This window comes from Gouania willdenowi, chromosome 15 (assembly GCF_900634775.1).
Source record: "Gouania willdenowi chromosome 15, fGouWil2.1, whole genome shotgun sequence".
NCBI classification, from domain to species: Eukaryota; Metazoa; Chordata; class Actinopteri; order Blenniiformes; family Gobiesocidae; genus Gouania; species Gouania willdenowi.
Window position 1 is genome coordinate 9,894,201 of NC_041058.1, and position 17,343 is coordinate 9,911,543.

At 37.2% G+C, this 17,343-nt stretch overlaps 1 protein-coding gene across 1 annotated transcript in view; it reads left to right on the forward strand.

The window, feature by feature from the left end:
* Positions 1-818: 818 nt before the first annotated feature.
* Positions 819-17,343, forward strand: part of bicc1a (BicC family RNA binding protein 1a) — a 66,416-nt gene continuing 49,891 nt past the window's right edge. The window contains exon 1 of the mRNA XM_028469460.1: positions 819-1,031. Coding sequence (XP_028325261.1) covers positions 839-1,031 — 193 coding nt within the window. The 5' untranslated portion in view covers positions 819-838. The remainder of the gene's footprint in view (positions 1,032-17,343) is intronic.

Sequence of the window (17,343 nt, forward strand, 5' to 3'; positions counted from 1 at the left end):
AAAAAGTTATGAAATGCAAAATAATATTTGAGACCAAAATAATTGCGTATGAACACTTTCTTTGATGGAAAACGTTTTTTTTTGTTGTTGTTTTTTATTGCGTAGACTTCGTCTTTATTTTACAATAATAAAAAAACCTTTTCAATTAAGAGAAAAAAATCCCTTCAGTCAAAAAAAACCTTTTCAACCATTTTTTTTTACTTCAATCAAAAATTTATATTTTTCAATCAAAAAAATAAATTTTAAAAACATTTAAGACCCAAATAATTGCATTTGCAGACTTTTTTCTCTTTGATTTTTTTTTTTTTTTGGTTGACGTAAACTTTTTTTTTTTCGATTTAAATCATTTTTATTGATTTTTGGTTTTTTTTAATTGAATATTAAAGACACAAATCTACCTCCATACTGCTCCATCTTTTTAAATTGGACTTGGACTCGTGGGAGGGATGCTGAGACAGTCGCTGGGAGGAGTCCTGTTTTTTCTACAGGACATGTGAAACTTTCCCTAGGACTGTGTGTTTCTATGTGTGACTGTGACTGTGTGTGTGAAGCCAAGCCGTGCTCCGTGAACTCGGCAGAAACGACCTCCAGTGAGCGGACCGCCGGCGCTCTCTTTCTCCGGCCTATTCTGAGCAGTCTGCCGCTAATGGGGGGACACGAAGGGGCTTCACGAAACCGCAGAGGACTGCCATGAGTTCACACTCTGCCTCCAAGTGAAGTGGGTGAAACAGTTGAGAAAAGTCCCGCTTCTTCTTTGTTTCACCTCAGCTGGACTTTTTTGGGTGAACATTAAAGCACCCACAGTGGCCTCCGGGGAAGCGGGCCGTGCAGCAGCACCATGGCTGCCCAGTGCGACTCTCTGAGCGGATACTTGCAGCAGTCGGACCCGGGCTCCAACAGCGAGCGCAGCGCTGACTCCCCTCTGCCCGGGTCAGAGGAGGACCTGAGCGGGCCTCATCCGCTGCCAGACCCGGAGTGGACTGAGGAGAGGTTTCGGGTGGACCGCAAGAAGTTGGAGGTCATGCTTTTAGGTAAAAAAAAAATTAGCAAAACAACAACCAATAATTACCTGCTTCCTGTCCATGCGTCATGCTTCAGTTTTACAGTATTTATTCAGACATTTTGAACATTTAACCCCACATTTGTTTGTTAAAATTGTTAAGAAAAGCTCGCTGATTCTAAAATAAATGAATGAAAGCAATTAAATCCCACCAATTAGTCCACAATTAGGGCAAAGCCATATATATTTGCTTACTTATCTACATTGCCTTAAAATATCACACTTTAACTAAAGCATACAGTCAGAAAGTGAAAGAAAATGTCAGGCAATTGTAATATTTTTTTTTGTCCTTAAGTTTTCTTTTCCTTTATATGATATCATGCTCTACCACAAGGTGTCGCTGTGCTGACTCCTGGGGGGGTGCATGTGTTTGCACACTAAACTGAAGTGGACCTGAACATGCACTTGGCAGAGTTCTTCTCAACAACTGATGCAACAACTTTCACATAAATTCTTGTTGTTCATTTAGAATTAAGTGTCCAATCACAACAGAAACGCCTTCGTCTTTATTGCATTTATATCTGTTGTGCTTTACATCGTCTTTTCTTGTCTTATCTCTTTGTTTTACGTTGTTTGATTGGATTTATGTGAACTCTAATGATGTGTAGTAATATGTGATAGTGAACAGTTAAACCAGCAATGACAGGGTTGTTGAGTCAGGCCAGGCCCGTCTCTGCTGATAGGTCCCTTGAAACTACAGTTTATCGTAATTTATCACAGTTATCCCAAACATGACTGTGGAAAAATAAGTACTGTGGATAAGTGGGCTTGGTTATTTACCATTTTTTAAATGAAAGACGATGAGATGCAGTGAGACAACTTTGATGATGTATGTACAAATTTAAACAGCATGCGTGCAGTGAAGTTTGGTAAGACTTTGGCCTTAAGTTATACTTTATTCTAGACAAATAGACAAACACTTTGCACTCACACATGAGCAGTTCCTCTTTAGAATGTCCCAGTTGTTGCCTTGCCGCTGCTGCTCACTGCATTCCTCAAAGCTCCATGTCATCCCCAACTCTTCCTGGAAAACAACTTAACCAGAGGCTGGCCAGAAACCTGAGTGTCACAGACATACCATGCGCCACGTCATTACACTGTGTCCCGCTGTATATATTTGTCTGTATGTTTGCATATGCAACTCATAATTTTTCCAGTTTAGTAGAACTTGATCTGTTGCCGGTTCAACATCTTGTTCCCTCGTGCTCCTTTACAACACATCAACGCTGCAGCTGGCGAGCGAAGAAATGCTGCTGTGTTTCGTGGTCTCTTGGGGATTCTGCTCAGTTGTAGGTTCATGTTGAAATGCATCTCATGTGTGAAACTGCTTTGACCTTTGAACTGTGCCCTTCAGAAAAAGCCCAGGATGTCTGGATTAATTGAATGTCCTCTGGTTGTCCTTCAGATGTTGAGCTGCACAAGCATCTTTTGAGTTTTCCCCGCACATAATTAGAAACAAAAGATTATAAGACATTCTCATTGTAGGTTGATAGGAGTTATTTGAGTAATTGAACATCTAACACTTTTGTGATTGGTCAGGCAGTAGTTTTTGATGTGATTACAGAGAATATCCTGCAGGCCATAGTTTGAACCATGGTGGTTTTATAGGATCTTCACTAATATACAGTTCCTTTAGTTATTCTTTTATAGTCTCTGACTATATCTCTGGCTGTTCTTTTCTGGAAAATGAACTGTTTGCTTGACCCATAGGGATAAAGTAACAAGCCAAAGTGGACCATAATGCTTGGCCAGATTAGGGTAATATCACAGCAATTATCCACATCCCTGCAGATGCATTCACCATCTGGTGTTATGGTTATAGAGGTTATGTTCTGATGATATTTCAGTAGCACCCTCCCACCCAACTTCACTCTGCCTTGGAAACAGCATTTGTCTTGAACACCTTGGTTATAAATTATTGCCTTACTGGCTAATATTTAAAGGGGCAGTATTATGAACAATTCACTTTGTAATGGTTCTAAATGTACTTTCGGTGCTAAAGGGATAAGGAATCATTTATTATAATGTTTAATAGTAGCAGATTCTGCCCGCCGCTACACTGCTGGACAAGAGAAGGGATAAACATATAGCGTCCTCTGCTATTTAAAAAAAGTACTGCGATTCAAGTTTCAAAGTATCGATGTCAATCGTGATACCTATGAATCGATTTTTAACTGCCTTACGATTAATCGTTACATCCCTACTTGCCACAGTTCATTATAATTGGAAATCTATAATCTTTGGAACAAATATTACTCATAGGTTTAGCCTAAAACCATTCCCTAAGGGTGATGTTGACTATGCTAACTCTTAGCTAGAACATTGTGAAATTAAACATAGTGGATTATTGTTTCCCCGAGTGTTCACAGGGTTCTCTGAGTGTCCATAAAAATGCCTGTGTTTACCCTTTGATCAACTGCCAACCTGTCTACTGTGTACACTGTTATTTTTTTTAAACTTTCGAGAACAAGTAAATGGTAACTATTAACTGGAATTCAAGTACCAAACTGTCAAATTACATTTTTCAAAAATACATTTTCCTTCTGATTCTGTTAGTTCTTAAATTATTTAATAAAAAATTAACAACATACATCTATAAAAGTGCCCAGTATTTTTTCTTAAAATAAAGCACAATCAACTTCCAAGCTACAATGCATTGAGGAGTGAGGTAGTTAAATAAGGTCTGATGGGGTTCACTGACACCTAGTGGTTGGGCATTTACATGCTATGCATATGTTAGCTCAATTAAATTTACATTTTTTTTGTTAAAAAACATGATTTAAAAAAATCAATTTAAAAATGTTTTGGATTGATACGCGCACTGAAATATCATAATATATCACCAAATAGATTTTTTCTTGCACCCTTTCTAGGAAAGTGGTTGGGCAAAAGAAAATATCTAAAATTATGGAACAATCAAGTATCTGACTACTTATGCATTCTTACAAGACACGAAGCAGTAATATACTTTTCATTTTCAGCTAAATATGTCAACATTTCTTTACCAACTAGTGTTGTTTTGTTGCAAGTATTATGCCTTAGTTTTAAAGGTACTGGGAATGATTTTGAGTTCTTGTTTGCGCTGACAGGAATGCCACATTTAAAAAAAAAAAAGAAATATGTATATATATATATATATATATATATATATATATATATATATATATAATAATGTCTATTCTTAAACATAGGCGTAAATGTTGAGACCATAACATTAGACTGTAAAAAGGAAACTCTCTTGTGAGTAAAACTATCCGCTTCGCACTCATTAAATGCCTCATTAATATGGAGACATGCTGATGTTCACTGTTCAGAATGTCTTTATGTTTTGCTTCCAGTTTTTTAACAACATGTACGAACACCCCAGTTTTTAACTAAAGTTTGTTCTTGTCGTTTTGTTAAATAAAACATTAAAAAAATAACTTGTTGATGCCATTTTAAAAGCTAGCGCTGTTACTGCATGAGTCTCTCTAGGATTCATAAATATGTTTAGGGAATTAAATGTTTCTTGAAGGGAAATCTATTTATCAAATCAATCTGTTTTTTATTTTATTTTACTGTGCCTCCACAGTTTGCTTCAGCATAAAATAGGACTCATTGACTGTTGGGCTATTACAAATTTACTGTCGCTGGCTTTGGCAGGGACACAGCTCTGCCTCGAGCTCTGAGTTTAGATCAGTACACAATGTGTAAAGTGACAGTAGGATCTCACACTGAAAGTTGTCTAAGTTTATGGGTGTACTCTTGGCATCTGTGCGACGAACACCAAGCTAAGTGCTTAGAAACTTGAACTGAGGCATGAACGCTTGGAAAAAATCATGTGTAAAGTGGGACAATGTAAGAAAGCTTCTGTGCTTTTTTGTTTTTTTCTGAATTTATTGTGAAGTTTAGTGACTGGGGGCAAGTGTGGGAAAGTGGTAGCATTTACCCAATCCTTTAATATCCAGATTAACAGCATCACCCTTGTTTTCACCCAGGTCTTCCTGGTATACATCAGTAAATTCAAAGCACTGTCTGTTGTCTTGCTGATCAGTAACTGAGAGTTTATATGTAAGTATAACTAAACATTGGATTTTACCAATGCTCATGTTTTCACAGGATATTTGCAGACTAACAGTCGACAACACAACCTGCAATTAGCCTAAGTGAATTCATTTTCTTCATTGAGCTAATTTGTTTTCCTGCTCCTAAACCACAGTGTAATTAGTTGGTGTTCGCTCAGAAAGGAAATACTGTGTCACATTATTGGGAACAAATATTTTTTAAGGGCTTTAATTTTGAATGCAACCTGAAAAGAGCAGTGTTTTACTGAAATTTAATTGTTACTTGTAAAAGAATTGAAATAAGACCTTGCTGGATGTTCTTGAAGCACATTAGAGGCTACAGATGAAAAATAGCCTTTTGACTAAATCTGGTACATTTTCTGTATTGATATTAATCGATACTGTCCTTGTTAAATAAACCAATAAATGAACGTGTTAATGGCGTAAACCAGTGTTTTTAAATTTCATTTAAATTGAAATGTAATATTACTAAAACAGCTTTTTACCTAATGGGAAGGAAGATATCTTTGCGATGCTAAATGCTATGATGCTAATGGACATGATAATTGATAACGTACTGTATTATTGGAGCAACCATGTAAAATTGGACAGATTTTAAGGTACACTGTATGACTTTAGGTTGTCATGGCACAGGGATTGTTGAACCCTGACAAAAACAACAACTCTGGTCTTTTATTCAGTTTCTGCAGGAAATACCTATCAATGTTGTTTCTCTCTTCATTTATCAGAAAGCTGCAAGTTATTCATTAAAACATTTTTTTTAATCAACCATTACATGCATTTCGGAAAAAAAAATGTATACTTTATTTTTTTGATTTAAAGCATCCAATCGTCATTCAGCTCTTGCAAAGGCCTGACCGTTAAATATTGCAATCAGGTGTGTTGGAACAGGGAAGCATCTAAAACATGGAGCTGTGTAGCCTTTCGGGATGAGGATTTCTCATGAGAATGTTTGCTGGAGCTCATACCCACAGCGTGGGGACGATATGTGTGAGGGCCTCATCCTCCTCTTCCTCTTTGCTGCTGAGTAAGGCTCTCAGACAGGAAGTGAGGGTCTTGCGGGGAATGTGCTGCAGGCTTTCTCTCTCGCTGTCGTTCTCTCCTTTTCGTGCTCCCTCCTAAGTATTCAAACACTGCTCTGTTGTTCCAGCTTCCCTCACATCCACTGAGGAGTTGGTGGACTTTCCCTCACAACTCAATCCTCGTGTTACCCACAGGGAGTCACCAAACTGGGGCTAATGCAAATCTGAATCCTCATAGAAATCCTATAAAAGCAGCACATTGGATTGTGGTTAAAGAACAAGAAAAGTGGTCCAACAAATTAGGTTTACACTCCTTTTGTCTTGTATTATATTTGACAAATCCGAGGTAAGGAACATTTAAACACTGCTTGGTAAAAACAGACAATTCAAAATGTGACAGGAAACTCCCTGGTAGATTGTCTAGCTATAAAAATCCTCCATTCTCTCATGTAATGAGCTAGTTTTATTGGTATTTAGAGTTTTTGCAATGTTTAAACCAGGTTTGACCTGTGCCTGTGCCAAAGCAGAAATCATGGTTTTATTTAGCTGTGGGCTGCAGTGAGGGTTGTTTGAAAAGCCTGTAAATATCATTTTGTTGTCGCAACACTATGCAATCATCTTTAACCCGTCCGACTCTTAGGAGATATCTGAATAGATTGTGACGTAATTGGACTCCATTTAGTAAGTAAAAAACAAAAAATGGAACATGCACTGCAAACATTTTCACATGATTTACCTTGTCACCAGTGCTGCCGTTTAAAACTAGTGATGCACCGAAATTTTTTGTCCGAAAACCAAAAATGCACTTTCGGGCGTTTTTTGGCCGTACATTTTTGGTGCACCACTAGAGAAACACCAAAGCAAGCCGATTAAAACAGGATGCTGTAAATACGTGAGCAAAGTAAACACCATGGTCAGAGTGCTCGCTTGTCTGGAAGTGGCCAACTTGTAGACTCATGGAGCAGCTGTTTTTCAATACATCTGAGCAATAAAGCGTTTTCTGAGCGGAGTTTGAGACGAAGCACGTAAGTGTGTTTTATGTTTTTGTGTCACGTCGACACTAGTTACGTGTAGGCCTCCATCAACAAACTTCTACACGGTAGCCTGACCCATTGATGTGCAGCATTTTCTCTATTTCGGTTTCGACCAAGAAAGCTCCCTATTTAAAACAATAAATAAAAGGACTGGGAATTTTTTTTTTTTCTTCCTACCTAATATCTGCATTGTGGCTGTAATATGAGTTTATTTATTTTTGAATGAATGTAATCTTCCTAGATTATGTAAATCTCAGGTCAATACAACTATTAAAAATCAGCAGTCTGCCTATTAAGTAGTCATGGAACAATCGTCAAATATTCAATTGGAGTAGTATGTAGCGGTATGGATTCCACTCCTTTTTTATATAGGGTTTGTGTTATAGTGTTGAACTGTTCACTCTCGTATTCTTCTGTCGTCTTTACCAACCATTCCGGTTCAGGGTTGTGGGGTGGGGGTTCTTGTGATACAGCCTGGATAGGTCATTTCATGACTGTGTTAACACATAACACAACACTGAGTTCATTTTTGAAGTTGTTGTTTTTATTTAACTCCTCATAATATTCCTGGATGATCCCGCCCTCCTAAAGTCTCTGATTTCTCCTCATTGAATTTTACAGAAACACGCCGATACAATCAAACCGTGTGATCCGACATTGCTTTCTAGTTGAAATCCTTCATCTCGGACACGATGAAGGTTTCAGGAGCTGTGATGTTATTAAGATTCAGTCAGCAGAAAACCTTGTAACTCATTACTCAAGAAAATAAAAGCTGGAGTCTGATTTCAACAGTACAAGTGGAGAAGGAGGGCTGTGACCCATTTCTTTGCTTCTGGATCTATAAATAGGCTGAAATGAATACCTGTTTTGTAGGTTCTGGAAATCCGTTATTTTTTCTTCTTTAGGCCTTTTCTAAGTGCAGATTTACATTCTGTCTGGTTTGTGGTTGCTAAGAAATGTTTCTTGGGGGGCATCCCTTTACTTAGCCTGGATGCGTGCACAGTTGCCACACTCACACTGACACAGAAACACACACATTTAACTGCACACAACCACCCAGTCCGACACTGCTCTCTCCAGTGTTTGTCTAGGAGAACCTTAAGTTTTGGTTTGCTCTTTTCTCTCCGATACACTGTAATTTTTCTCTTCTTGCCTTGATTGGAGGAAAGTCAGGATGCCAGAAGAAAGCAAGAAAACTGGAAATTCAATTAAAGTAAATTGTACAGGGGAAACAAATATAGTTGTTTAAAACCTGAGAACAAATGGTTTTACTGAAACAAATATATTACAGATACCATACTCATGCCAAGGACTTTGAATCATGATGAGCTACCCTCTAGTTGAGTTTATGTTAAAGCTGATGATAAATTTGGCTGTTTGGTGTTTAAAATGTGGCCAGTTCTTCATGGTTACAGACAGTGCAGCCTATATCCTGTTAAGTGAGACTGACTCTATGTGACCCATGGGGGATCTCACACTGCTCATACCAGGCACCAGGAATGCGCAGCATTGTGTAACTACTTTTTGGCAGCATCTACACATGAAGATAATGGGAGGCGATGTTAACTAGAACATGTTTACAACTACAGCTTTTTGTTATCACATCTTATTTCCATCAACCAGAGAAGCAAGTGGATGTATTTATATATTTACACAGTAATATGGTAATAGACATAGATGTAGAATATATACATTTGTGTCACCTTTGGGTCAATAAGTCTTATTTCTGTGGTGGGCTTTCATCCTTGTCGGGCAGTAACATCCTCCCGTAGTGTGTGGATTTAATAGCACGGTTGCTCTGCAACCTTGCAGGCATTGAGACGCGTCTTTATGAGAATGAAGAATGACCTGTCTGAAATCAAAAGACATGAACAGGTGCCCAGTTTGATTGTTGGTAGTGGTCTCCAAGATGAAGAAATAAAACGCGTATCTGTTTATCTCTCATATGGATAACTGTCATTTTTTACAGTTCAGGTTTACAATTCATCATCAAAACACTTCAAATCAACCATTTCACTCATTTTAAAGTTGATCTATTTTAACAGCTTTCAAAGTTGAATATCTGAATTTGTCTTGCAGCAAGACACTGGATTTGCAATTCAGTTGTCTAGGCTCTGACTATGTTTAGTGATGTCTGCTATCTAGCAAATTACTTCATTGTTTATCAAAATGTATCGTAGTTTTATACCTTTTGAAAATATTTGTAGTTCTTGGCATTATTCCTACCTCTTCACAAAAACATTATCGATAGTTTAAAAAGGTCATCATCACATTGGCCTGGTAGATGCCTGTCTATAGCCATTTCATGACATCCTTGTTGTGATGGTATGTGGTTTTATTACTTGGTTTTAGCCTACTAAAGTCTTTCACATATAAGCTTTAGGTTAAACAATAAGCTATGTTTAGCTGTGTCATTTAAAAAAAAAATAATTTTGAAACTTTGTTAGAACATTATTTGTCATGGTGTTCAAAATGTTTTGCTTGAGTTGGTTTAGCTGATGTTTTTGTGGTGAAACAAGTCAAATCTAAACGTAAAACCTACATGTGCATCAAAATAATCAAATGCGTCATAGTTTTGGAAAAGGGCTGGGGAGTAATTTTGAGTGTATTTGGGGGTGATTTGTGTTTCTTTCCTAACTTGTTTTATTTAAAAAAAAAAAATTTGAGAAAAGTATAAAAAACACTTGACTTGAAATGAGGCATACTTACTTAAATCATATAGTTTAATTTATCGATTGGGAAAAATAATGAACTCATTCATTGTTTATTAGAATAGTTTTGTTGCATCCATAGATCTTTCAAAGCTAGCTTACTATTCAATTCAATTAAATTCAACTTTATTTATATAGCGCAAATTACAACAGTCATCTCAGTGCGCTTAACAAATTATAAAGTCCATAGTAAGAAAGAAAGAACCCAACAAAATCCACATGAACAAGCATTTAGATTTCCTTGTTTTTTTTTTTTCCAACAAGAAGAAATCTCCAACAGAACCAGGTTCAGAGGTAGCAGCCATCTGCTTCAGCTGGTTGGGGTTAGTGGACAGAAGGACGAACAGAACAGGATAGAGAGAGAGAACATCAGAGTGTCCAAGACTAGTTGAGCCATGAACTATTGATCAGGAACTGCCAGCTCCAGCATCAAGACACCTGAAACTGAAAAGAGAGGGAAGGGCGAGGAGAAGGCACAGACTGCAGAAAAACATGATACACTATTATCAGGTCTGCCTGCATGGTTTTGGGCTTTGTTCCTAGTGGTTAGGTTAACGTCCAACGTCTTGCGAGACTTGGTTTTGAGGTGGGCGCACGTAAGGGTCAGTGATTGTGATCATTACAGACAAGATCCTGTTTGCTTTAAGTTAACGCAATTATACGATATACACTTTAGCAAATAAGTAGGTTTTGAGTTCAATGGTTGCACGTAATGGTCTGAGTTGTTGACCATTACGTGTAATGTCTGTGATTGTGACCATTACAAACAAGACCATGTCCGCTTTAGGTTATTTCTGTAATACGATATCCGCTTTAGAAAATAAGTTGGTTTTGAGTTTAATTTTAAAGGTGGAGAGAGTAGCAGCCTCCCGTACTAAGACTAGGAGCTGGTTCCAAAGGCGAGGAGCCTGGTAATGGAATGCGCCGCCTCTTGTTCTACTTCTAGACACTTAAGAAACTTCCAGAAGACCAGCAAACTGGGAGCGGAGTGTTCAGCCCGGGCGATAGGGTACTAACAGGTCTCTAAGATATACAGGAGCCTAATCATGTAGAGCTTTGTTAACTGGAGGATTTTAAACTCTTTTACTGGTAGCCAATGAAGGGAAGCCACTACTGGAGAAATATGCTCTCTCCTGTTAGTACCTGTTAGTTTTCTGGCTGCAGCATTCTGAATTAACTGGAGACTCTTTAGTGAGTTATTGAGACATCCTGAGAGTAAAGAGTTACAATAATCTAGTCTAGATGTAACAATGCATGAATTTGTTTTTCAGCATCTTTCTCCTGTCTAGTAAAGTTTGTATTTTCTCTCTTGAGCATGTGTGTTAAGGTTAACTTGACTTTCCAAGTCAGTCGTAGGAGTAGGGGAAGAGGAGTTTGTTGCCCTATAGTGAAGTGGTTTACCCCTTTAGGGTGTACGTGGCCATGCTCTGAGTAGGATCAGTTAGATTCTATTGTTTAATAGATGTTATATAAATAAAATGTTCAGAAATCATCTGGCACCAACTCACCCTTTATGTTCTTTTGTTATTGAATTAAATGAATACTGCAGCAATTTAATATGTTGTTGTTGAGAAAGCTGTACATGTTTGTATGAATCTAAGAATGAAACAATGTAACAGAATTATCATATTAAAATGTATCCATGTTGGTTTATTGGGCCTCGTGTTGTTATTGTTTGCCACATTGTTTAGGGTGGATTAAAGCCATAACTGCAGAAATCAATGCTGTTTACATTCTTTCGGTGTCAAACAGTGGAATTTTACAGAAAGTTTCCACATAGTAATGGATACCAGACTCTGCACAGTTTGCCAGTATTGTGTCCATATGCCTTCCTCTGTGTCCTCTCTGTTACTTACATGCTGTGACATAAATTGTATGGATTATATAAAAATACAAGGAGTGGACAGGGTGTGGCTGTAATTCACTTAAACATTCAACTCTGTCATCCTATGTTGTTAAAGAGCCCACTTAAGTCTGATATTGCATGAGTTCCTTGTTCAGTTTGAGAACAGAGGAAAGCAACATTTGATCCCTGCTCAGGGATTTTGTGCTGTTGCTCAGCTGGTTTTGTAACTGGTTTACCAAAGCGGACTTTGGCAAGATGCTAAACATCAAGTTTTAGTTGTTGAAAATTTCAATTTTGTTGTATACGAACAGTGGTACCATTTTAACCTTGAATTATAATCCAAACTTTGAACTGCTGTTGTCAATAATCACTTGAACTCTTTATTGACAGCTAGAGATTTGGAGCCAAATATTAGAAATTTTAAAGTTATTTCTGATTATGTTTCTTTGTCCAGTTTCTTATGGCCTCATTAAAAGTGAAAGGCACATACAATGTGATACAGTTCTTACTCCTTGCATCCAATTCAAATGCAATACTGCAAAATTAGAGCTGCATTATAAATGACATCTGTATAAATTAAAATAGTGTCACTATCGGAAGAGTAGTAAATTTAAATTTAGTTTTTTTAAGTTGACGTGGAATATCAAAGTGCAAAAAAGATGTAATGGTATCAAAACTTTGAAGATAATTTCTAGAGTAAATTGCACAGACTGCATAACGACCATTAATTTACAATGAGCATGTTTGGCTGCCTTCTATACCCAAATCTGTTAATCTCTGGCCTATTTACGCCTAATGGAAATTGATATAACTTTTTTTTGTCACAATTAGATTATCAAGGAATTACATTACATGTCAGGTAGTGAAACCAGTGGTTAAAGGTCCCATGTCATGCTATTTTTCAGCCATCTCCATTTGTTCTAAGAACCCCAAAAACATAGTATTTGAGGTTTATTTTCTCAAACTCACCTGTTTTCCAGAGTTTTAGCCTCTGAAAAGTCACTTTCTGAGCAACTCTACACAAACAGACTGATTTGCGGCCTGCTTATGCATATTCATGAGTGGGCGTGTCTATAGACGGGACAATGACTTCCTCTTCCTCGCTCGGTGACGTAGTGCCAGACGACGGCCTGCCCTCCTCCCACCCACTCCGTAGCCAAGCTCATGCTGCTTTATAAACACAAGACAGAGAGTGAGGGCGGGGCGTTTGCCGGTACATACATAGACTGTAGAAAATACATACATAGCACTGCGCGAAGGAAGACTGAAATGCTCACATTCGTGGGCGTGTCTGTTTACATGTCAATCACGCCAGAGAGCTTCCTGGAGGCGCCGTTTCTCCAGCTCAGTGCCGCATCAAATTCGTCATCAAAGTGGGAACGCGTCATCAAATTTGAGCGAGGTGTTTGGGCTCACCCTGCAGTAAGAAAGGAGCAAATCACCCTCTAACTAACGATTGAGGGAATCAATGAAAAAAACACTTTGGGCATGTGTATGAAGCCCAAATAGACCTTTATGATATTTAAAGCACAGAAAAGTTGATTTAGTGTAACATGGGCCCTTTAAATGTTGCACAAAGTAGGTTTCTTAGTGTATTTAAATAAAACTTGATAATACGTCAACAAAGTTTCAGATTTTGCCAGATGAGGGTCATCTCTCTGATTAAGTGTGCATCGCTCTCAATGGTTTCTGCTTAGTTATTCGTGCCAACATCAAGAAGTTTTGATGAAAATGTGCTATTGTAATTATGTAAAAAAAAAAATAGTTGCCACCTTTTCCTCCTCCACTGGTCCCTCAGTTTTGGCTTTCTTTCTCTGGAATGTATCCTCCATGTGGTTCCTCCAAGGCAGTCAGACCCTTCAAGGCAACTTATTTTTGTCAAACTCTTTCAGTTTTTCTGTAATGTTTGCTGGAGAATATCAGTCATACTTATATTTATCAGATGTTTGTTATGAAATCATTTTAAATTATGATTTTATGATTAAAATGAATCTCATTAAAAGAATATGGTTGAGTGAATTATCATTTGATGATTATTTTTAAATATGATTATGTGCGTTTTAATATTATCTCTATCCTTATTGGACATTTATAATTTTTGTTCATTGGGTTTGAGTGCATGGGTTTAAAGGTGCAGTCTGTAACTTTCAGATCCCACCCTCCCCCTCCCTCTCCGCTGCTCTCTTGCCTTGCCTCCAAAGTCCCTCCCTCAAAGGAGCTAACAAGCTAATGTTTGCCCGACAGCAACATCACAGTAATATAACATGTACTATTAAAAGCATATTACTGCAGCACTTCTCTCTCTCAATGTGCACACACCAATCTATCAGCAGCAGCATCATCAACACAGTTTCACTCACAGCAGCCCACACAGAGGCTGCAGTGATGGCAGCGCGCACATGAGTGTCAAACATAATGTAAATCAAGCAGCAGTAATTACCTTTCAAGTAGAAAAGTTGCTAATTCCATCTTCTACTCCTCCAGACCATACACTGCAAAAAAAAGACAGTGTCATGGCGGAAAGGGGCGGGGACTGTGAGCAACAGCTGTCAGACAGTCCATCACACACAATCCTGGCTGTAATTGGTTATTTTTGCTCAGTCGCGGTGCATTCTGGCAATCTGTCAAATATGGCAGGAGCAGCAGGTGGGACTCAGAGCCAGTTTTTTTCACACAAACTACTAGTTTCATGTAAAGCTGTTCTTACATAGTGACAGACATGGTTTTTTTGTTTTGTTATGTTTACATCTATAAGAAAAATGTTGATTATTGTGCTGTAGAGTATACTGCAATTCAAGCCAGGTTTCTATAGACGCCCTGCTGCACCGTTCCTGTCTGTGTGCTGTTTTCTCATGGCTTGCTCCCCAATGTGCTGACGAAATACTCAGCATTAAACTGACATTTTCACTCCTCTGTATTTTAAATCAGACTTCTGTCAGCTCTCTACAAACCTGTGTTAAGGATGCTTAACATGGTATGAAATAAAGTTATTTGCTCATGGAAAACATGTTTTTTTATGTTTGACGCAATGAGAAGTTTCACAAAAGTGAGATCATGGGAAAGCCCCATTTTATCCAGTTTAGATCTAAGTCTATGGTTCCTTTGCTGGGTACTGGTGGGGTTTTCTTTGTTTCTTAAGGTACTGTCAGTATGTGGATTTACATCTGATAGCAGCTTGTGGTTTTTGTTTGCTTTATTTTTTAATAAATGGAAGCGTACGTGATTCTATATTTCCTAAATAACTAATGACAATGTAATTTATTGCATATTATTAGGAGGAGGATTTAGAGGACATTGTCATTTGTTTTTAATTAAGTTTAATATTTATTTTCTTTCTGTGCGTCATATTTATGTAGTTGCCTTATCTCTTTGACTAAAGTCAGAATATCATAGTCACTTTTACTAAAAAAGTTTACCTTTGATTTTTTCCAATAAGTTACTGATGTTTCTAACAGCAGATTGAGCAGTATTCTTTGGTGGAAATTTTCCAACAAAACAAACGAGAAATGTCTGCTATATGTTGCTGCACTTCTCTTTGTTTGTCTTTTGTCTTACAGGAAATCATCACAGTCGGAGGGTATTTCATAAACATGTTCTGCAGCTAAGATAAATAGTACAAGTAAACACTTACCGCTGTTATTCTTCAGATTAACCTTTTTTTGTGTTTATGTTTTATTGTAGGGTTATGGTAAATGAGCATCACCTTGGGTAACAGATTTTTCCCAACCAGTCATGTCATTGACATAGTCTCTTTTTCCTGAGTATGGGTGCAACTTCCTGTGTGATTAAAAAGACAGAAAAAAGAAAAAGAAAAAAGACATCTGTGCAACCTAGAAAAACTGTCTTTTTTATGCCTAATACACTGTCAAGTGATGCATACACAGCACAGAAATGTCTGCTACTAGCCTTTCAGAATAAGAGCCTGGGATATTAGAGATACACTTTACATTTGGTCTTAAAACATTGTAAAATCACCATTATCTCTACATTATTATGCAAAATAACTACAATCTTTATTGATTTGCATCTTGCATCAGGTAGTTGTATCTTTAAAGAATGTCCACAACAACATGTTCTTTTTATAATCAAACCAATGTATGACTTTGAACATTAATAATCAAGAGAAACCAATGGTTTGCTGTGTTGTCTGAATAATTCCTGCTCCAACTAGCTATTAAAGGCCTATTTTGTGTTTGTGCTATATAAACCTAAAAGCTAATTATTTCCCAACTTAAATTTGTCTATTCAAAGAATGAATTAGAAGAAAAAAAATGCTCAAAAGTCACTTATAGTATTATCTTAGTGCCTCTAATATGTACATATTTTCCTGTTTTAGATCCACTCGCTAAAACGTGAAATACAGTCACGTGCAGCCGACGCACCTCAAGGAAACGCATGCAAACCAATGCTGTCAGCAATCATTGATGTTGTCAAATGGTTTTGGATCAGTGAAGATGAGGAAGAAAATTGTGCATTTTATCATCATTTTAATGATGGCTGTCAAAGAAATTAGTGTCTTTTATTGTAAGGATCATTTTTTTAATATTGCCCCTAGTGCGAATGATTAGCTGAGAAACTGCCAAAGCCTTTCTCATCCAAAGTCTGATATTAATAATCAAGTAACAAGATGAATCAAACCTTAATATTTGTATTCTAGTGCTTAAGCTTGTTTTGCTTCTAATCATGACCATCTACTAGGGCTGAGAAAAAAATGCTAAGGTAAGAGTTTATTATCATTTTTAATTGTAATGTTATAAGTTATAGAATATGTAGTTATCTCATTTCTTAATCAGAAAATTTAAGCTAATGTGAAGTTGCTGTTGCACTTTTGCTTAAACCTGGTTTAAAGCTTGAAATTGTTGAATGACAGAGACTCATTTACTTTTTATTTTGGGATTGTTCTATGCATTTTAACTCTTGAGGACAATCACAGCAATAAAGTTGCACTTTTGACAGTATATCTGACTTCTGCAGTCATTTTTAAGTGCATTAAAAAAAACAAAAAAAAAACAAAACTCGATGCAAAACTTGAAACTCAATTTTTTCTTTAAAAATCTGAGATTTTTTTCTTCAGGCAAAATCTCCCAGCTCTAGTATCTACAGGTATATATCAACAACTCTGCTGCTGCTGTTGCTGCTGCTGCTGCTGTTGCTTTTGTCTTTGACGTAGATTTTCACAGACACCAACAGACTGGCTGAAATGCATCATTTAGCTTCCCCTGTATTAACGGGGGAACATGAAAATTTTCCATGGATAGAGTGATATGGATAATGCATCAATCGATCTGTGGCACTTTGAAGTATTTGCAGATGTATTGGAGTTGTTTCAGCCTTAGTTGCTTAAGTGGTTGGTTGGCTCTCTGCTTCTGTCCGGTCTACTGCTGGATCGGCCAAAGGAGTTCTCTGACATTTTCATCTGTGTGGAAAAATGACTGTCTTACCCTTAGCGCTATTAGGATTTTTACTTTTATTATTGTTAGTGACGTAGATTGCCAAATGCTTTTAACCTTTAAAAAAAAACAACAATATTTTCCTTTTTATAACAAGCAAAAGTAACAACAATAATAAGAAATAATATCTTTGTGGATTCAGTTTTTCTCAGATTT